The following is a 23,287-nucleotide window of genomic DNA, read 5'->3' on the forward strand; positions in this document are numbered from 1 at the left end:
GTGGATTTGCAGACAGCAGATGGGCACATACATGGAATGGAGGGATATGGATCATGTCTAGGCAGAGATTAGTTTAACTTTGCATGATGTTCAGCACCTACATAGTGGGTCAAAGGGCCTGTCCTGTGCGATACTGTTCTAAACGACTGTCACTGTCACCGTCACCGTCTCAAGGAGCAATTAGAGATGGGCAACAACTGCTGGCCTTGTCAGTGAAGTCCAGATCATGGATAAAGAAAAACAAATTATTCTAGTCTCAGGGCATTGTTTGCAAAAATTCCTAAGGCCCAACCAACTTCAGCTTTTTAACAAATAACCATTTGCATAACAGCCAATGCCATTCACAATTCCTCGGCAAATAAAGTTGACTATATCTGCAGACAGCAACATCCATAAGACTTAGGGGCAGATTTAAGCCATTTGGCTTATCGAGTCTGCTCTGCCATTCGAACATGGGTGATCTATTTTTCCCACTCAATCCCATTCTCCTGACTTTTTGCAGTAACCTTTGCCCTTACTAATCATGAGCATTAATCTCCCCTCTAAAAATAAACAATGACATGGCCCCCACAGCGGTCTGTGGCAATGAATTCCACTGATTCACCACCCTCTGGCTAAAGAAATTTCTTCTGAGCTCCATTGTAAAGTGACATCTTTTTATTCTGAGGCTGTGTCCTCTGGTCCGAGACTCGCCCACTACTGGAAACATCCTCTCCATATCCACTCTATCTAGTCCTTTCATTATTTGGTAGGTTTCAATGAGATCTCCCTTCATCCTTCTGAACACCAGCAAGTACAGGACCAGAGCCAACAAACATTCATACATTAATCTGATCATCCCGGGATCATTCTTGTAAATCTCCTGTGGACTTTCTCCAACTCCAGCACATTTTTCCTCAGATAGTGGGGCCTAAAACTGCTCACAATATTTCAAATGTGGCCTGACCAGCACCTTGTAAAGTCTCACCATTACATCCTTGATTTTATATTTAGTCCTCTTGAGGCGAATGCTAACATTCCATTTGGCTTCCTTATGACCGACTCAACCCAGGCAACAATCAAATACGAGGTAACATGTGGCAACTGACAGTAATGTGTAAACAATAACCATCTCAATATCTCCTCGATATCCCGCAGGTCTGCTCTTGCTCCCCCTCCCCCCATTCGCAACAAGGACAGTCCCCCTTGCCCTCACCTTCCACCCCATCAGCTGTCGCATACAGCACATAATCATCCAACATTTTTGCCACCTCCAACGGGATCCCACCACTAGCCACATCTTCCCATCTCCACCCCTTTCCACATACACCGTTCCCTCTACAACTGCTTGTTCCTTCCCACCCAAACCACCACTTCCCAGTGGTCAGCTTGTTCCTTCCCACCCAAACTACCACTTCCCAGGTACTTTCCCCTGAAACTGCAGGAGATGCAACACATGTCCCAAGACCTCCCCATTCGACTCCGTTCAAGGACCCGGACTGTCTTTTTGGTGAGGCAGCAGTTCACTTGCACCTCCTCCAACCTCATCTGCTGTATCCGCTGTTCCAGGTGTGGACTCCTGTATATTGGCAAGATCAAGCGCAGGCTCGGCGATTGTTTCGCTGAACACCTCCGCTCAGTCCGCCTAAACCTACCTGATCTCCCAATTGCTCAATATTTTAACTCCCCCTCCCATTCCCACTGACCTTTCTGTCCTGGGCCCCTCCAATGTCAGAGTGAGGCCCAGTGTAAATTGGAGGAACAGCACCTCAGATTTCGCTTGGGTAGCTTACACCCCAGCGGTAAGAACATTGACTTCTTTAACTTCAAGTAGCCCTTGCTTTCCTGCTCTCTCCATCCTTTCCCAGTTCTCCGACCTGTCTTACTGTTTCCAACTACATTTTATCTCTCTACCGCGCACTCCCAACATCAGTTTGAAGAAGGGTCTTGACCCGAAACGTCACCCATTTCTTCTCTCCAAAGATGCTGCCTGTCCCACTGAGTTACTCCAGCATTTTGTGTTTATCTACCATCTCAATAAATGCAGGTTTTTACATGTAACACCCACTATTCGATAAATTTAAAAGCTGTGCAGTCCAGATGCTAAATATCTTACCTTGTTCCACCCCTCTCCATCTCTTGTTTAAAATTCTCTTCTATGTCCAAATAAGTAAATGTCTGCTGTCAAATTTCTAAACTGTCTCTCTTCCTCAGCCTGTGATTATAATATCAGAAGGTTTAGACTGCTCTCCAAAGTAAATATAGTCAATTTGAGAAGGGCCAATTTCAGTGAACAGACCAGGTCTGGATAAACTGGAAACAAGGCTTGACAAGAGTTACATCATGCAGCACAGAAACTGGACCTTTAGAACCTACTTGTCCATGCAGATAAAGATACCCCATCCAAACCGCCAAAGATACCCCAGTCAAGCTAATCCCATTTGTCCATGTTTGGCCCTAAACCTTTCCTATTTATGTACCTATCCAAGTGTCTTTTAAATGCTATTACAATACCTGCCTCAACTACATCCATGGGCCCCTTGTTCCATATACGAAACGATAAAACTTTATTCATTCCCGGTGGGAAATTGGTCTGCCAACAGTGGCAACACTCAAGGTACACAAAAAATTGAAATTAAAAGTGCAAAAAAAAGGACAAGCGACTGTTGGCTGGCTGCCATATGCACAGCGCCTAAACCGGAACGAACAACAAACGAACACAGGCCTATCCCCTGGGCAGAGGATTCTAAACTAGAGTGCCCCCCCCCCCAATCTTCTGACTGAAAAAGCTGCCCCTCCCCTTAATTCGCCTCTCCTCTTAATTCTATGTCCTCTAATTCTTGATTCTTTTACACTGGGAAAAAACTCTCTGCATTCACCCTTTCTATTCCGCTACGATATAAGAGATGCAATTGGACTACCGAAAATATTCTAAAGAACAATTAGTGGGTAGGACATAAAGAAGAAAATCTGAGGGAAATGCAAAAGACTGCATAGTGACAATTGCAGATTTCAAGCATCTAAATATAGACTGCGATACCTATAACTTCTGGGCAAAAGGGGAAGGAGTTCCTGGAGTGTGTCTTGGATAACTTCTTTGGGAAAGGTGGCCTTAGTTCTGGGAAATGAGCCAAGGCAACTAGAGCAACTATGAGGGGGAGAACACACGGGAAACTGCTATCATAACATCAAAAGGTTTGGAATAGCAATACAAATTAATACAACCTACTCTCCAAGGTAAAAATAGTCAATTGGAGGTGTGCCAATTTCCGTGACCAGATCTTGAGTGGGTAAACTGGGAGCAAGGTTTTGCAAGTTAAACTGTAATTAAACAAAGGAAAGATAAGGAAATTGCAGAATACTGGGCTATAATCTTCCAAACATCTACAGATTCGAGAATGCTGCCAGAGAATATTACATTCTTGCTTAAAGGATTTGGAAATAAATCCATTACCTATAAACTATTTTATTCATAATGGCGGAGAAACAATAATCAAAAAAGATTTAGTTTAAACTAGCTGCTGTGGACCCATTGCTGGTGTAGCACCCTCCCCCCACATCACCCACTCCATCCCCCCTGGACATCAACGCGTCCCAACTGCACAGGCGCGGACCCGTTGGGTTCTGCACACGCGCAGATCTGGCGGCCACCTTATGTATGTATTAGATCAATGGGCCCCAACTGCGCAGGTGCGGACACATTGGGTTCCCATTGTATCGTCGAACACGGAGGTATTATTGCGCAGGCGCGGCTGACGTGCAGGGCAAGTGGAAAAGGATTTATTACAGTTTAAAAAGTGATTTTGAAAGTTTAAAAAATGAAAAGCTTTTAAAATATAACAACCATTTGAACCGCAAGCCCATGGTGAGTAAGGTGGGCCTAAAATTGTTCCGCTATTATGTACCGATTTGGCTGTATTTCAGGAACAAATATATCCACAAACCCACTTACAAATATATCCATAAACCCACTTATATACAAGATGAGAGTTCTAGTAATATGTACTAGACCAAGTGGACCCGTTGGGCCCATTCCGGGGAGAGGGAAGGGGAGAGGGTGTCACCGACCTGGGCTCCCCACTCTCCCCTTCCCTCACTCCCCTCCCCCAACTCAGCCCCCACGCCCATTCCCCTCCGTAGACCCATTGGCAGCGAAAGCCACTTACCAGTGCCCTGTGCGTTCAGCGCTCAATGCCGGTGAGCTGCAGCTGGGGCCGTGCGGGAGCTGGGACTACACCTCCCGGCGGGCAGCACGGTGGCGGGAGGTGCGCACAAGATGGCGGAGCGGGAGGAGGTGGAGGAGAGCGGCCGCCATTTTTGTGGAGTGGTGACGAGGCTGTCGTCGACGAAGCTGTCGGTGGAAGCAGCCGCCGAAGGAGGAGGAGAAGAAGCTGCCCGCTGGGGGTTGTATTCCGGTGATGTTGTGGGGTGCTGGGCCCGGGCGGGAGCGGGGACTCGACGATGCTGTCGGTTGAAGCGAGCGCTCGAGGAGACGGAAGGGAAGGATCAGTGGGGTGGACGACTGCTCAGAGTCTCCCCTGGGGCCAAGTGGGGGTGAGGAAAAGGGAGAGGGGGCCACTTACCCCGGGCGGCCCTCCTGCCAGCGGCCATCTTGTTTGGGGGAGTGAGGAGGGAAGCGCAATTAAAGTCGTACGTGACCCATTGTGACGTCACACGCTGAGTACCTTTAAGAAGTCGGATTGAAAAGTGATTTTTAAACTTTAAAATCTCTCTAACGTTAAAAATATAACACCAATTTAAATAACATTTTTAATTGACAGTCGCCAGGACAATGGTGATTAAGGTGGTGCTAAAATTGTGGTGCTATCCTTTACCGTTTTGGCTGTAGTTCCATCACAATCTCAGAAATACATACAAATACACACACACATATAAATATATATATATATACACACACACACACACACACACATATACACACACATATACACACTAGATCTGAGTTTTAATAATATAAATAATAAATGGAAGGTAGATATATTTGACAAGTGAACTGCTGCCATCATTTTTGTATGATGCGCAGTCCCCTAATTCCATAGCATGACATTTGTTAGCCCTCTGGATAATCAGAGAGTACCCAGATACATGTTCACCAGTTCACCATTGAAGCCTCTTTGATACAGAATGATTGAATTGATTGAAAGGCCCATCAGTGTGGAAACATGGAACAAAGAGGCAATGCCAACCATTGATCACCCATGCACACTAGTTCTGTTATCCCACTTTCACATTCACCCCCTACATGTAGGGGCAATTTATAGAGGCCAATTAACTGACAAACCCACACGTCGTTCGGATGTGGGATGAAACTGGAGCACCCAGAAGAAACCCATGTGGTAACAGGGAGAATGTGCAAACTCCACGCAGACAGCAACTTAGATCAGGATCATACCCAGGTCTCTGGTGCTGTGAGGTGGCAGCAGTTTTACCAGCTAGACACAATATACAGCATAAGGCCAGCTAGTGTAGACATTTTGCACAAGAGCCTGTTTTCAGTCTATCTTTAAACCAATGAAGTAATTTTGAACCCAGCCACCTATGAAAACAGCATGGTAAATAGTAAAGCATGCTAATCTATTTATGATGTCAGTAACAATTTAAATGCTAATCACAACAGAAGGTCCTTTGAACAATGTAAAGGGATCTTTTTAATCTGAGGATAACACCTGAATTTTAAGAGTTCATTTGAATTAAGTCGTTACTTGAAAGGTCTGTCTCAATCTTGCGCTGGTGTGCGACTTAAACTCAGGTCTTTGAAAACAGAACAATTATTTTCATATGGAATGATTTGCCCTATAGTGAGAAGCTTCCCATACTGTGTTTATAGATGGCAGTGCAAAGTCATCTTGAAGTCAGCATAAAGAAGAGATAGATCAGTCTCTCTGTGGCAATGTGCTTTCACGGATGACTGCAACTATGTTACAATGAAAGGGAATGTAGAAATGTCCGAGTTGTTTCAACAACATTAAAGGTTCAACTATAATGCCTGCATAATGCATTCAGTTATTGCCATCTATTTCAGTAAAGCAGAAGAAATTGAGAGTTCACATTTCAGCCCTCATATCGACAGAAAAATATTGTACAGAACCAAGCTCTCTTTTTGAACTGTTATTAATCATAAAACAAAAACACGTAAACGTAACCGTGTCTTACAAGTACTTTCATTGAAATATCCAGTTCAAATATTTATACGGATTCTCCAAACCACCTTTAATTAAACCACACAATTTTAACCCACTAATTAGATTATTTACGGCGTACAGGCAGTCCCCATATCATGGAGGGGACAGGGGTTGGTGGTGGGGGAAGAGAGAGTGGGGGGAAAGGGGGAGGAGAGAATGGGGGGTGGGGGAAGAGGGAGTGGGGGAAAGTGGAGGTGGGGGAGAGTGAGAGTGGCGGTGGGGGAGGAGAGAATGGGGGGGTGGGGGAAGGAGAGAGTGGGGAAAAGGGGGGGTCGTGGGGAAAGGGGAGGTGGGGGAGAGTTAGAGTGGGGGTGGGAGAGTGGCCTCCTCAGTCACACCCTCTCCACTTCCCTGCTCCCCCCCTCTACGAGGAATGGGCCCAACTTTGTCTAGTATATATCACTAAAACTCACACCTTGTTTGTTCCCCCATTTGTTTGTCCCGTGTTTCTTTGTACGGTTTTCATCCGGAAAAAAAACAGCACACGATAGCGTTACAATTTTAAGCCCACCCTACTCACTATTTCCCCGCGCTCTGAACAAATTGACTTTTGTTACTTTTTAAAAACAATTTACCTAATAAACTTAAATAAATGTGCTCCCCCCCCCCCCCCCTGGGGGGACCGGCACCCGTCCTGGCATGCCCTGCGCCTGACCTTCCTCTCGTGGTGCAGCACGGCGGCAGAGGGTCCAAAAAGATGGCCGTCGTCGCCATTCACTGTCAACCGCTGCAGGAGACGTTTTGTGTCATGGCTCGCTCTGCCCGACGCGATGGATGCCCGGGACCGACATGACTGGCTCCCTATACCCTTCCCTGTGCCCCCTCGCCCGCCCACTACCCCGGGGGACGCTCCCCGCCCGCCAACGGGTCCACGGATCGGTAGGGTTGCTGGGCCTGCACGAGAGGTTTGCACCCAACCAGGGTTGCCGTGCCCGCAAGAGACGTTTCAGGTCCACGGCTCGCTCTGCCCGCACCACTGGCCGATGGCCATCCCCGCCAAGCTGCAGGAGACGTTTTGGGTCCACGGCTCGCTCTGCCCACAGCACTGGCCTCACGGGGCAGAGGTGAGTGGCTCCCTCTCCCCCCTCACCCACCCACGGCCCCGTTAGGCCAAACCTCTCCTGCATTGGTCCAGCATCCTCTCCTCCCCCACTCCATTATTGTTTTATAAATGTTAAAAAAAACACGACTTCCACACTCCTTAATTTTCTTCATTTTTATTCAACATTGAGTATGAAATGGGAAGAAATATTCTCTTACTGTCTGTCCCGATCACAAACAGTGGTTGGATTTGTATGATAAGCGATTCAGTTCCCAATTCCCCAAAGCCTTTCACATTCAAAGGGCATATTTTACTGGTTGATTATTGCCATTTGTAGCGAGTTACATTGAAAGGTTTTGTTTGCACGCTATCAAATTAAATCAGATGATACTATATACACGAGTACAATTAAGCCATACACAAGCACAAGTGCAAAGAGAGAAAAATACACAAATGCAGAATAAAGTTGGGAGCACGATGGAAATAGGTTGCCCCTATCAGTGTGGCTCCAACAAATGCTCAACACCATTCAGGACAAATCAACATCCTTCATTAACATCCAATCCACTACTCTATAAATATTCATTTCATCATTCTGCAATGTATATAAAATACACTATAAAATGCACTCTAGTTACTCACCATGGCCATTTCAATAACACTTCCCAAACCCACTTGCTCTATCCCCAAAAGAATGATGGTATTCGGTGCATGGGACCATCTTCAAATTTCCGAAAAGGGCACAAATTGCTGTAGTAACTCAGCAGCTCAGGTCGCATCTCTGGAAAACATGGATCACCGATGTTTTGAGTCAAGACGCTTCTTCAGACTCATGGGATAGGTAACGTTTTCGCTGAAGACCTTTCTCCAGAGATGCAGCCTCACCTGCTGAGTTACTCCGGTATTTTGTGTCCTTTTGTATATTAACCAGCCTCTGCAGTTCCTTGTTTCTTCGAATTTCTTCAAGTCACTCAACATCCTGACCTGGAAGAATACCATCAACTCCAGCGTCACGAAATGTAAATTCAGGAAACAAAGAGTAGGGATAAATGGGTCCCTTTCAGAACGGCAGGCAGTGACTAGTGGGGTACCGCAAGGCTTGGTGCTGGGACCGCAGCTATTTACAATATACATTAATGACTTTGATGAAGGGATTAAAAGTAATATTAGCAAATTTGCAGATGACACAAAGCTGGGTGGCAGTGTGAGGATGCAGGGCGACTTGGACAGGTGGTGTGAGTGGGCAGATACATGGCAGATGCAGTTTAAAGTGAATAAATGTGAGGTTATCCAGTTTGACAATAGGGCCCTAGTAAGACCACACCTGGAGTATTGTGTGTAGTTTTGGTCTCCAAATTTGAGGAAGGACATTCTTACTATTGAGGGAGGGCAGCGTAGGTTCACGAGGTTAATTCCCGGAATGGCGGGACTGTCGTATGTTGAAAGACTGGAGCGACTGGGCTAGTATACTCTGGAATTTAGAAGGATGAGAGGGGATCTTATTGAAACATAAGATTATTACGGGATTGGACACGCTAGAGGCAGGAAACATGTTCCCGATGTTGGGGGAGTCCCGAACCAGGGGCCACAGTTTAAGAATAAGGGGTAGGCCCTTTAGAACGGAGATGAGGATAGTTTTCATTCAGAGAGTTGTGAAGCTGTGGAAATCTCTGCCTCAGAAGGCAGTGGAGGCCAATTCCCTGGATGCTTTCAAGAGAGAGTTAGATAGAGCTTTCAATCATAGCAGAGTCAAGGGATATGGGGAGAAGGCAGGAAAGGGGTGCTGATTGTGGATGATCATCCATGATCACGGTGAATGGCGGTGCTGGCTCGAAGGGCCTACTCCTGCACCTATTGTCGATACTCGACAAGGGAGCATCTTCCCATGGGGACTACACCAATTCCAAAAAACAGTTTATAACCTCCTAAAGGACAATTAAAAGTCAATAATATAACACCCAGATCTCATAAGTACTGATATATCAATAAGAAAAAAAAGTAGAGATAACATTTACCCTCAAGTTTAATGATCTGACATAGGTACTGAATGACTAACAATTGAAAGACTTCATAAAGTTGGAACATACACGATCAGCCAAAACATTATGACCACTGACAGGCGAAGTGAATAACATTGATTATCTTGTTACAATGGCAGCTGTCAAGGGGTGGGATATATTAGGCAGCAAGTGAACAGTCAGTTCTTGAAGTTGATGTGTTGGATGCAGGAGAAATGGGCGGCAGTAAAAACCTGAGCGACCTTGACAAGGGCCAAATTGTTATAGCCAGACGACTGGGTAAGAGCATTTCTGAAACGCCAAGGCTTGTAGGATGTTCCCGGTCAGCAGTGGTGAGTACCTACCGACAGGGGTCCGAGGAGAGACAAACCAGCGAAAGGGTGTTGGGTGCCCAAGGCTCATCAATGCGCAAGGGCAACGAAAGCTATCCCGTCTGGTCCGGACCGACAGAAGGTATACTGTGGCACAAGCCACAGAAAATTTGAATGGTGGTTATGGGAGGAATGTGTCTCAATACACAGTGCATCGCACCCTGCTGCGTTTGGGGCTGCACATGGGGGACCAACAGCATATTAGGCAGTGTTCATAATGTTTTGGCTCATCTGGACATAATGTTTTGGCTGATCGGTGTATACACATACATGAATTTGCAAAAACAAAAACATTGCTTCCAGATTATAGCTTTTTCCTTGAAACATCCTCAGGTCTTTCACATTTATTGCAAAAAATGTGAACAGAAATTCCATTATCATATTCGATTTAGCTTTGATGAAATAGCTCGTCAACACCATCTCCCATTAATAACTAAATTTCAGATGCTCCAATACATTGTACTTTATGCACAATAATAACAAGGTGTATTTGTACAACGGTAATTTTATCATAATAAAATCAGAAAACACCTTCAGTGAGCATTCATGATACCTTTTGAATTAACTGGTACATTTTATGCAACTTACATAATGTACACGGTAAAAGGTCATTATTCAATTTGCTGTGCAAGTATTTACTTCGGATGTACTGCAGAAAAAAAGACATTTAATCCAAACAGTCTGTGACAGCATTTAACTAAGAATATAAGAAACTGGAAGTAGGCCACCAGACCAACAAGGCAGCCCATCTATATCAATATAATCAATGCTGGCATCAACTCCTCTGCAAGTTCCCCATTACCCTCAATTCCTTCATCTTTCAAATAGGCATCTATCGCCACCTTAAATAGACCAGATGATCTAGTCACCACCACCCTTGGGGGCAGCAAATTCCAGAGATTCACCACACTCAAAACTTTCTACACAAAATCATCAATGACCTGTAGTGAGTCCAGACGAGTGGTATTATCTAAATCCTTTATTAGTATAAAACCCGTAACAAACGCGACAGACTTCTTTCTGGACAAACACTAACTTCACTCACTAATCTAATCTCTAATCTAACGTTTGGCGCCAAGCATTTAAATACCCCGCGCTTCCTCACCCCGTGACCGTAACCCAATCCGAGGGTTCTATTACCTGGCCAATCCCTATGTCCCTACATGACCCCCCCCCAGAACCCTCGAAACCATACCTCACGGGCGGCCGAACCTCCCGCCCAGAACGTGTACGGATGGGGGAAACCGATACCCCCAGCGTGACAGGAGGCGGGGGGGACGCCGCCGCTGGAGGCGATGGGGGGTCCACTGGCGCGGAGGGTGCAGGTGACGTGGGGCACTTGATGAACAACGGCAGCCCGGGACCAACCATAGGCGGCGGAGGTCCAAGAGGTGGTAAACTGGGCGCCGCTGACGGGACCAGTCGAGCAGCCACAGGCCGGCCCCGGCGCGGCGGCTGAGCCACCGACACGGGGAGGTCCTGGTCTAAATGGGCCGGCTTGAGACGGGACACTGAAACCAGCTCCTGACGATTTCCTACCTGCAAGGTGAAGGTTACAGTCCCTCTTTTGAGCACCTGGAACGGGCCCTGGTAAACCGGCTGAAGAGGGGGACGGTGGCAATCTTTCCGAAGAAACACGAAATCACAGCTCCGCAATTCCGAAGGAACGTGAACTGCTGTGCTTCCGTGACTAGAGGTGGGGACTGGAGCCAGAGAACCCACCCGTTCCCGGAGGGAGCCCAAGACTGACGTGACGGATGGCGGCAAGGCGGGAATGGAAGGGAGAATATCGCCCGGCACCCGCAGGGGCGAACCGTAGACGAGCTCGGCCGAAGATGTGCCCAGCTCAGCCCGCGGGGCCGTACGGATGCCGAGGAGGACCCAAGGCAGCTGGTCAGCCCAATCGTAGCCAGTCAGGCGAGCAGAGGGACGCCTTCAGCTGCCGATGGAAACGCTCAACCATCCCGTTGGCTTGGGGATGATAGGCGGTGGTCTGCTGTAATCGAGCACCATAAAGCTGCGCCAGCGCGGCCCAGAGAGACGAGGTGAACTGGGCTCCCCGATCTGTAGTGATGATAGCCGGGACCCCGAAACGAGCCACCCAATGCAACGCCAGGGCCCGTGCACAGGAGGCCGCCGAGGTGTCCGACAACGGGAGCGCCTCCGGCCAACGAGTGAACCGATCAACCACCGTCAGTAGATGAGTGTAACCCCTAGAATAGGGCAATGGACCCACCAAATCCACATGGATGTGGAAAAAACGGGCGGGGGGAACCTCGAATGTCTGGTGCGGGGGCTGGACATGACGATGGACTTTGGAGGTCTGGCACGGAATGCAGGCGCGTGCCCAGGCTGCCACCTGCTTTCGCAGGCCATGCCAGACAAACCGGTCGGCCACCATGGCTGAAGTCGCCCTGATGGACGGATGTGCCAGGCCATGAATGGCCTCAAAAACCTTACGCCGCAGAGCGGCAGGCACCACCGGGCGAGGGCGTGGGAGAGTAACGTCGCACCACAACTTGGTACCTGTGGGGCCACACGCCACCTGCTCTAAACGCAGTCCCGAGGTTGTGGAGGCGTACACCGCGGCAGTTCCTTCCAGGCGCTGAGCCTCCGCTAGCTCCTGGAAATCCACATGTTTACCAACCACGGCTACGGAGGGAATGGCCGGCCGGGACAGGGCATCAGCAACGGCATTCAGCCTACCCGCAATATGACGGACATCGGTCGTAAACTCCGAAATGAGGGTTAGGTGCCGCTGCTGGCGAGCCGACCACGGATCAGAAACCTTAGCAAAAGCGAATGTCAAAGGTTTGTGATCCGTGTAGGCCACGAAAGAACGGCCTTCTAAAAAGTAACGGAAGTGCCGGACTGCTAAATAAAGGGCCAGGAGCTCCCTATCGAACGCACTGTACTTGAGCTCCGCTCGAGAGCTGCCTGCTGAAAAACGCAAGAGGCTGCCATTCACCGTCAACCTGCTGCTCCAAAACCCCACCCACCGCCACGTCTGAGGCGTCCACCGTCAGAGCTGTGGGGGCGGAGGAGCGCGGGTGCACCAGCATGGTGGCATTGGCGAGGGCCTGTTTGACCGCAACAAAAGCCGTCTCCGCAGCTACGGACCATACCAACTCCGCGGGGTTACCTGCGAGACATTGAAAAAGGGGACGCATAACCCGAGCTGCTGCAGGCACGAACCGATGATAAAAATTGACCATGCCCACAAATTCCTGCAAGCCCTTGATGGTAGTCGGGCGGGGGAAAGAGCGGACCGCGTCCACCTTAGCTGGTAAGGGAGTGGCACCGGCCGGAGTAACCCGGTGACCCAAAAAATCCCCGCGGACAGGCCGAATTGGCACTTGTCCGGATGGAGAATCAGGCCATGGTCTTGCAGCCTCTGGAACACCGTGCGGAGGTGGACCAAGTGCTCCTGGACCGAACGGCTGGCAATCAAAATATCGTCTAGATAAATAAAGACAAACGGCAACCCTCGACCCACCCGGTCCATCAGACGCTGGAATGCCTGAGCTGCATTTTTAAGGCCGAAAGGCATACGCAACCACTCAAACAGTCCGAACGGGGTGATGGTCGCTGTTTTCGGAATATCCGGCGGGTGGACCGGGATCTGATGGTATCCCCGCACCAAATCAATTTTTGAAAATATTGTCGCCCCCTCCAGGCTAGCTGAAAAGTCCTGAATGTGTGGAATCGGGTAGCGGTCCGGCCGTGTTGCCGCGTTGAGTCGACGGAAGTCACCACATGGTCTCCACCCCCCAGATGCTTTGGAAACCATGTGCAAGGGGGAGGCCCACGGACTACTCGAAGGCCGAATAATTCCCAACCTCTCCAAGTTTAGGAACTCCTCTCGCGCCCTGGCCAGCTTGTCGGGTGGGAGGCGCCGTGCCCGGGCAAAAACCGGCGGCCCTTCGGTTGGAATGAAATGGACGACCCCGTGCTTCTCCGAAGGTGAATCAAAACGCTGGACGAGGAGCTGCGGGAAGTCAGCCAGGACCGCATCGAACTGACCGGGAGCCGTGGTAATGGACTGGATGACTAGGCTGGGTGGGGCGGCGCTTGTAGAAGCCTCTGGCCCAGTATCCCGAGGCCGTACATCAGCCGAGGGTTGTAGGCCCCTCCCTCGGACGTCTGCGACCAAGGAAAACGCCCATAGGAAATCTGCCCCCAATATGGCCTGGCCCACATCCGCAACGATGAATTCCCAACGGTAAGTCCTGGACTCGAAGGACAGGGACATGGTCCTTTTACCGTATGTACGGATGGTGCTACCATTCACTGCAATTAGGGGCGGGCCCTTTTCCCCCACTCGAACTTCACAGTCATAGGGGGGCACAATACTTACGACCGCTCCCGTATCCACTAGGAAAACGATCCCGGTACTCTGATCCGTAGCGTAGAGGCGGTGGTTACGGCCAACCGAGACTGCCTCTACAGTCGATCGGCCCAGGCGTTTCCCGGAAACGAACACGGGGATCTACAGCTTCGGGCCTCGCTGCCCCACCGCCGATGGAAAGAGCACCAGCCACGCCTATCCGGCTCTGTTGGTCGAGCCCGCTGCCAATGAACAGGCGCCGCCGCCCTCTCTTGGCCGGCCGGCTGCGCAATAGCGGCCGATGCGTCGCTCTCCCGGCCGCACCCCCGACTGCCGCTGGGCCTCGAGACCCGGTTAACGGAGCCGTCTCGGGCGTTGCGTTCCCTCACGAGCATGTCTGCCTTCTCGGCGAACGCTACCGGGTCTTCAAAAGGGACGTCTGCCAACACCAACCTGACATCCCCAGGTAGCTTCTCCCGGAAGGCCGCTTCGAATATCATGCACGGCTGATGGTCGCCCGCCAAAGCCAGCATCTCGGACATCAGCTCCAACGGCAGCCGCTGCCCCAGGTCTGGCAAATGGAGGAGCTTCAGAGCCCGCTGGCTCTGGGCCCAGCCGAAGGTCCGCAGCAGGAGCTTCTTGAGCCCCACGTACTGGTTCGTTTGGGGTGGACTGGTCAGGTATCGGCTGACCCGCGCAGCCACCTCCGCCTGCAGACAGCTCACCACGTGGTGGTACTTCTCCTGGTCTTCCTCCACCTTTTTGAGATGGAACTGTGATTCTGCCTGCACAAACCACAGGTGCGGCTGATGGGCCCAGAACGGCGGTAGATGGATTTCGCCCGCGCTCGCTCCCGCCTGCGACATGCTGCTGCTTTCTTCCTACGTTCGAGGTCACCAATGTAGTGAGTCCAGACGAGTGGTATTATCTAAATCCTTTATTAGTATAAAACCCGTAACAAACGCGACAGACTTCTTTCTGGACAAACACTAACTTCACTCACTAATCTAATCTCTAATCTAACGTTTGGCGCCAAGCATTTAAATACCCCGCGCTTCCTCACCCCGTGACCGTAACCCAATCCGAGGGTTCTATTACCTGGCCAATCCCTATGTCCCTACAGACCAACCTTTTATTTTTGTAGCTATATTCCCTTGTTCATAACTTTTCTTCCAGTGAAAAAATTTCAACAACGTTCCTGTTAAAACCTTAGGATATGTGTTTCCATAAGGTCATCCTTTATTCCTCTGAACTTCAGAGAATATAAATCCAAACTGTCTAGCCTCTCTTGAAAGAACAACCCTTTCATCCCAGGAATTAACCTGATAAATCTTCTTTGGGCTGCCTATCTTGTATATTTCTTTTAGGCAAGGAAACCAAAACTGTGCCCATTATTCCAAGTGTGGCCTCACAAATAATCAGTACAACTGTAACAAAACCTTCCTGTTCTTAAAGTCCAAGCTCTTTGCTAAGAAGGCCTAAATGTTATTCATTTTCTTACCCATTTGTTGGACTTGCCTCCTAACTTAAATAAAAATTCACCAATTATGCTCTCTTCAGGTCTCTTCCCATTGTTTCTCATCCAAACTTGAGTGTCACCCTCTTTTCCCTTATATCTTTGTGTCATCTCCCCTTAAATGCTCTTATACTTTGCTGCCGTTTTGGCCATGAGTTTTATTTGCTAAGGTACATTGATGCTTAACTTGATTAAGTTTGCTGTCCAGTTCCACCTCTGGTCCAACCTAATGGCTGACAAAAATTGGGGGATGGGGCTTTACTTTTAAAATAAAATATTACGAGTGACCATTTTTTCAAGTATAAAAATTACTGTAATGATGAAGAATGATGCCCCATTATTGACTTGGAAAATAAAATTCCTCCTCATTTTGACAAAGAACGAAACACCAATATTTAAAATCTTTCACATCGTTGAAATGTCACAAAATACTTTTGGACCAATGAAGTTTTTGTAAAAGTGGATTATAAAGAAGAAAACTGCAGTCACCAATACAAACAACGTTTCAGGCCAGGACCCTTCTTCAGACTGATTGTCAGTCTGAAGAAAGATTATGACCGGAAACGGCACCTATCTTTGTTTTCCGGGGTTGCTGCCTGACCCTCTGAGTTACGCCATCACTCAGTGTTTTTTTTTTGTAAACTGGCATTTACAGTACCTTTTTTTCTTAAGCACAGTAGTCTAACAAACAGCAATGAAATAAAATGGCCAGATAACAAATGACCTTGCATTGCCAATAGGGAATAATAAGTGAGGAGAAATGCCATAAACATTTTGATGGACTAAAAAAGAACACGAAGAACTGTATTCCGAGATAGCCTCATTGACTTTGAACATCATTGCATCATTCACAAGATCACAATTAAGCTACCACATCAATTCTACCTTTTGTTCTCAACAAAAAAAAATCAAATTATCAATACTAAATACATTCATAATGTGCTTGTCTAGGCACTCGAGTAGAAATTTCCCAATATTTTCAAACGCAGGGAAAATTTTATTTCTAAATGACGTAGTACTTTATCCGGTGCTCCGGTTTCTTCCCACGTTCCAAAGAAGTGCAGGTTTGCATATTGATGCCAAAGTGCTGGAGGAACTCAGCAGGTCAGGCAGCATCCCTGGAGCAAAAAGATAGGTGACGTTTCAGGTTGGGACCCTTCTTCAGACGGAATTTGCTTCTGAAAACTGTCCCAAGAGGGTGATCGCTGGTCAAACTGACTCAGTGGGCCAAAGGGCCTGTTTCCATGCTGTATCTCCAAACTAAACAGCACCTCCATCTGAGCACTGCAATGTGAACATCGAACAGTATAGCACAGAAAAGGCCTTTGGTCTGTGCAGACCATGATGCCAAATTGATCTAGTCTACTCTGCCAGCATGTGATCAATATCCCCCATTCCTTGCATATCTATGTTCCTATCTAAAAGCCTTTTAAATACCACTATTGTATCTGTCTTAACCACTATCCCTGGGAACATGTTCCAGGCACCTAACGCTCTTTTTACAAAAATAAACAGGCCCATTTAAGCTATGGCCCCAGTCCTGGACATTTCCACTCTGGGAAAGATTCTGACTGTCTACCCTTTCTATGCCTCTCATATGTTTCCAGGAGGTCTACCCCTCACTCAACAAAGTTCCCGGGAAAACAATTCAAATTTGTCCAACCTCTCCTTTAGCTTGATTATCTTCAGTGAAATCATCTCTCATCCATCTTTCCTACTACAGCCATACAGATTATTACAGGCATTCAATTTGCACTGACATATATAATCAATTTCATCTTAAAGTACCAAAACTATTACAAGTGCGTTTGACTGAAGCTAATGAATTGAACACTCTTGCACTTGTTCTTCCAAGTAAAAAGAGATTTCTGTATATCTCAATGGATTTAATACTAACATCTTTATAATTGTAACCCCTAGTTTTTGATCCCCCTAAGAAATGAAAGTATTCTCAATATTTCTTGCCAATAAACATATTCTTTTTTAATGACTCACATCAAAGTCTGCTCTTTTCTACAAGACTCAAACCTGATTAGTTTTCATAAAAGTTGTAATACTGTAGCACTTGCATTGTCCTTAAAAACCTTATTTTCCCAGAACAGGCATCAGAACTGTACACAATGCCCAAAGCATGGCCTTCGCAAAGTCCTGCAAAAGTTCAACATACATTATGATTTTTCAATTCAACACTGAGAAAGGAGAGATAAAAACAGAATTGTATTTATCCATTTCACTTCTTCCAAAGCAAATTGCAAAATACTTCTGAGGTGTTGTGACAGTGTCAAAGGATTTTTATCATGCATTTGAAGGCAGGCAACATCTCTTATCATGTCACAATTGATTAGCTCCTCCAATTTTGCGATCCTCAGTATCACACTGAAGCATCCGGTAACGTTCTTATTCTGAAATGACTGAAGAGGACAAACATAGAAAAATTGCTATCATCTGCCATTGGAAATAAATTACAGTACTTTGCATAATACCAACTTAAAATCCTAACAATGTTTGCTTTTAACGAATTGTTTACAATAGGCACCTTCAAAGTGTTTCTTCAGGCAGACATTGATAATCTCCCCATCCCCGATAGGTTCAGCCATTCATGGCTCTTCATGTGGTGGGAATCTTTGTTGTTGGGCTGCAGATGGTTTAACATTGCTGAAGTACCCACGCATGCCATGGCACATCAGCCAGTTGACAAGCCTCCTCTGCACTCTATTCACCTGTTGATTAGGTCCTGGGTTTTCTGTTAGATCTTTACTTTCAGGACCCTCCCTGCAAATCTGTTTTTATTCCTGATGCTTCCAATACAATAGTGTCTTGCATCTGGTTAATTAGCTCTTCGATCTCAAGTTAATTCTCATCAAACCAACCCTGGTTCTTCTTGTTGGAGAAGCCATGTCTCCACACAGATGCTAACTGTGTATGAATTCACGACAGCCCATACATTGAACACCCTGCAGCTTCCGTAGACTGGGAGTTGACGGGCTGTTGATGGTGTTTTGTCTGAGCTTTATGGGGTTCAAGAGGTTTGACATTAATCTCTTGAGACAACAATTCTGTTGAAGCTGATGTTTTGGGGTTGGGTTATTGGATATAATGGTGTGGATTAGGCAATTATCAGCCTGGCTTGGTGGGGTGATGTGAACATTTAGGCTGATCTTTGACGATGATATAATCTAGTAGGTGCTAGTGCTTGGAGTATGTGTTTTGTGATGCTGTGTTGTTTTCATCTCACAAGAATTAGAGTATCTGTTATAATGAGACTGTTCTGCACATTTTGTAAGGAAAAAGATTCAATTGCAGTAAGCCTTCCTCACTCCTTCCTCGTTAATCACAGCTTGCTTTGGAGTTGTATAAATAAGGAACTGCAGATGCCGTTTTACAAAAAAAAAAGAGACACAAAGTGCTGGAGTAACTCTGCGCATCAGGCAGCATCCCTGGAGAACCTGAATAGGTGACGTTTCGGGTCAAGACCCTTCTTCAGACTGGAAGATGTTGTGTCCCATCCCACCACAACATTGAGACCATTTAGGAAAATCAGCTTGTCTCTCTTTCATTAGCAGACCTGGATTTTTTCCAAGGTCTTTCCTTATTTTCATCCAAAGGTTCCAGATTTGGACTGTACACGCTGATGATCAAAGTTATTGCCATGGTACAGTGGGCCAAAGGATCATAAGGTATTCACTAATTTTGCAAGGCAAGTCACTGAGAACCTGGATCAGTTAATTCTTGATGGTAATACTCATTCTGAGGACGATGTACTTCCTCCTGTTGCCTCTGCAGAAAGGGTGCATTCATTGCCTTATGCTTTAAAATGGCCATCTGGTGCCAACCATGTCCCCCTGAATCAATGTCAATGTTAAAACAGTGGAGTTGCTGAACTATAGAGCAATGTTCAGGTCTGATGTTACTGTGATTATTCAAAAAGATCCTGATCTTAAAATTGTGGTATACCTGTGCTTGGCTTCTTCTAACGTGAGGTAGCTGTTGCATGACAGCTTATCACATTGACCGGCGAGTAAGGTCTCGTTTTAGAAGCACGGGGCGACAAAATAACTAGTGATCAAGCTCTGTGACATGGGAATTAATGCTCATGTATTCGTGGAAACATATATATGGACTACCTGGTGCTTTAGTACTCCTAATCTTCTTTTATAAATAACAAAATTACTTGAAATTCTCATCGCGAACTGCGAAACAACGTCCAAAATTATGAAGTACAATTACGACAATGACAAAGCGTACATTTCTATTTTACTAGAAATCATAAAAATATATAATTTGAATCCACCAATACATCTGGTACACTGCGTTGCTAGATTTAATGTTTACGATCTCGATTATCTCCCCATTTTGCAATTTTTTTTGTTGAGAATCAGAACAAAAATGATTTTAACCACTTAACTTGAGATGGAATGAGTTACACATCTGAGTTTCCTTCGAAATGACAATTAATTTTAGGAAAGGAGTATCAAATATACTTTAAATTAGTGGCAATAATCAGTCCAAGAAATTTGAATTTCCAGGACAAATGCAAAGCCCGTTATTCTCAAACTACACTATTCTCGCGAAAGCAAAACAAGGAGAACATTACAAAACATCTCAACCGTGCCACTCTCCGGTGTAATGTCCTTACAGCCCGCCGGTATTCGTTCCCATGAGGACAACAACATACCAGGACTCCGGCATTTAAAACAACCACGCAAGCAGTTTCTTGCACAGGGCACGTGTGCATGCGACGAACAAAAATCAAAAGAAACAATTTCACTCCACTGAGTAATCGAGAGCAAGTCAGCAGCAGGGGGTCAAAAGTAGGAAAACTGACACCAAACAGCACAACACTGTCATCAAACTAGCCGTCGAGAGGGAGTCCCCTGGGCGGCTACAGAGCCAGAGCCAGGGTCCGCAGACTCCACTCACTCCCCTACTTACCGACAGTTCACTGTTGGAGGGCTCACTGTAAGAGACGGCCCTGATCACCCCGGCTCGCCATTCCCATTCATGGATTCTCGACACGTCCAACTCCCAGCCGTTGTCACCCACGCAGACGAACCTCTTGCCGACCAGTTCCATCCGCGGTCCCGCCGCCATGTCCTCCTCGTCTCCCCTTCCCCTGCTTCAAGCTCGCGAAACGCGAAGAAAATACACTTCACCCAACTGACATTTTTTTTTCTTTCTCTCTCTCTCTCTCTCTCTTTCTCTCTCTCTCTCTCTCTCTCTCTCTCTCTCTCTCTCTCTCTCCTCTGTCTCTGTCTCTGACTCTCTCCCCAAAAAACAAACGGACGCTCTTGCTGAGATTGGTCAAGAACGAGGAGAGAGAAGAAAAAAAAAGCACAATGGGAGAGTATGTGTTGAGGGGGGGAGGGAGATTAAAAATTAGTCCGAAAGGAGCTCGGTGAAGTGGAGGGGAGGAGGCGCCACTCAGGGGGCCGTCTCGGCCGTCCCGTTGTCGTTGTCGTTGTCGTTGTCGTCGCCCTCAACGCCGCTGCTGCTCCTGCTCCCGCTCGCCGCTCGAGGCCCCGAGTTCGCCGCAACCGACATCCAGCTCGAGCCGGCTGCGTATCCCTCCGCTGCAGGGGTTAGAGAGAGGAAAAAAAATAGAAGAGGAAGGGAATGGAAAAAAAACCGCTGTTGTCTCCGTCCGCCAGCCCGGGCGACCACGCGCTTCCCCCACCACAAAAACCAGACAGCAAATAGTTCTCCTCCAACCAGCAGCCGCAACCGCAGCACTCTGGCGCTTGGCACCGCTCTCCACCCCCACCAATACACTTTGACAGCTCTGCGGAGGTCACAGCCTCTCCCCTCCCCCACTCCACCCCCCATGACAGTTATGTTTTGAAAATAATTTAAGCCATAATTCACTCAGAACATATGGAGAACATTAAGCAGATTTGTTGGTATCACGGACGTGGACTTGGCAATATGTGTGTTTCCTCCAATACTGCAGCCTTTATTCCTTCATATGAGGTCTAGATTTTTAAATATATAAATGTAGCTTCTCTACTGACATCTCCGCGGGCATGTGTACAGCTGTCGCTGTCGAATTGAGCTTAATGCCATTTGGTGACATAAGATCTGATGGAGTTAAATTACAACGCAGCATCAACCTTGTGTGTATGTGTGTGTGTATGTATGTATGTTGTAAAAAGGAATTTCCCTAAATCTGAGGTCATTATCATCAACAGTGATTCTCAATCCCAGTATTTTACTGCATTGTCTTGAACATTTGCTCCATTGAATACGATTTTTGACGTTAACACTGCTGTAAGGCTGTTTTATTCTCTACACACACAGAAAAGGCATTTTTTCCTTTGTATTGCTATCTCAAACACGACTCCCAGACTGCAACGTCAAGGGAGGAGGCGGGGAAGTAAACGAGCCTGTCCCAATTGAATTCCAGCGCCAATTAAACAGCACAGCTGAGACAAAGATTATAACAAAGTGAACGGGAGTAAACTGTGGCAGAATCGCATTTGAAGACCCGTATGGATTTAGTTATTGGCAGGTAAGCAAATTTAGTAGTTTTGAATCTTTGTAAATGTAATTACAATTTTTTTAATGGTCTCAACATCGAATAAATAATATTTATATTAAATGATTTATACTCCAATTCAATTGAAAACGTCGTGGAACCAGATTTTTTTGAGGAAACCAACACAAACCAATTTTATACACGATGATAAAACCTTAATTTTACAAAGGAAGTTCGTTTACCAGAGGGTTGCCCGTGGTTTGTACTGAATGTGTTTCCTTGATTATGTTCTGCCTTGAGGCGTAAATCTTCCAGAATACTTATTTAAATCAAATATCTCAAAATTAAAGATAATTATATACCAACATTGTACGAAATTTTATCTTGTTTATCCAAGATGATTCAAAGGATAGATTTTTCAGGAAAGTTATAAATGTACATTTATACCTTACCTGGTGGAATTGTAAATAATTTCTATGCTCAATAATCTTTGATGACTTTGGTGAATAATCTTTGGTGAACCCACTGCAGGAATTCACATGAACTACAAGGAATAACCTACATCAAATGATTAAAGTGAAATAGATCCTGCCCCAACTCTGGTCCCCACCACCTTCTTCCCTTTGAGAGAATTGGTATTGATATTCTCACAATCTTTTAAAATTATTTAATTGTTATAAAGAGTTCCAGATTCCAGCCTCAGGAATGAATAGGAAAATTTAATTATTTGAGTTCCTGTACAAAGATCCAGCACAAGTATGTTGTATCAAATGGTCTCCTACAGTGCTACATCATTCGCCAATTAAATTATCCTTTATTCTTGCTCTATTTTCATATCTGTCTTCATCATCATCCCCAATGTCATTAAACTGGATTTCATCATCATCACCAGGCCCAAAGGTATCAGTCTCATTGATTTTGGCATGTTCTGGAAGTTCACATTATGCTATATTTTTTGTAAAATTTTGTTTATAGACAATTATTTTTCGTTTTCATTTCCCTGTTTTGAAAAGTTAAATTGAATCTCGTTCAATCATTATTTCAGGGGGAAAAATCCATATATAAATGAATGACCAAGTAAAACAAAGTTGTTTTATACATCATTTGTTTTTTTTAATTTTGCTAATTAAATTATGTCTGCGACCTCCAATGATCAATGGTCCCACCCACCTACACTGCCAAAAGTCTGCTTTAACATTGATAGTTTCAACAAATTATATTAACCAGTATTTGTGACTCGTACATAATAGAGTTAAATCTGGTCAAATATAATTCAGTATGTAGTGGTCCCCATAGTTGCATATTAATTTTCTGTACAACATTGAGGCATTGTAATCCATGTAGAAATCCAAATGGCAT

At 46.2% G+C, this 23,287-nt stretch overlaps 1 protein-coding gene across 2 annotated transcripts in view; it reads right to left on the reverse strand.

Moving 5' to 3' along the window:
- Nucleotides 1-21,188, reverse strand: part of jmjd1cb (jumonji domain containing 1Cb) — a 108,089-nt gene extending 86,901 nt beyond the window's left edge. For both annotated transcript variants that reach the window (XM_078413248.1, XM_078413246.1), the window contains exon 1: nt 20,389-21,188. In XM_078413248.1, the coding sequence (XP_078269374.1) occupies nt 20,389-20,547 (159 nt within the window). In that variant the 5' untranslated portion in view covers nt 20,548-21,188. The remainder of the gene's footprint in view (nt 1-20,388) is intronic.
- Nucleotides 21,189-23,287: the final 2,099 nt, after the last annotated feature.

This window comes from Rhinoraja longicauda, chromosome 16 (genome assembly GCF_053455715.1).
Source record: "Rhinoraja longicauda isolate Sanriku21f chromosome 16, sRhiLon1.1, whole genome shotgun sequence".
NCBI classification, from domain to species: Eukaryota; Metazoa; Chordata; class Chondrichthyes; order Rajiformes; family Arhynchobatidae; genus Rhinoraja; species Rhinoraja longicauda.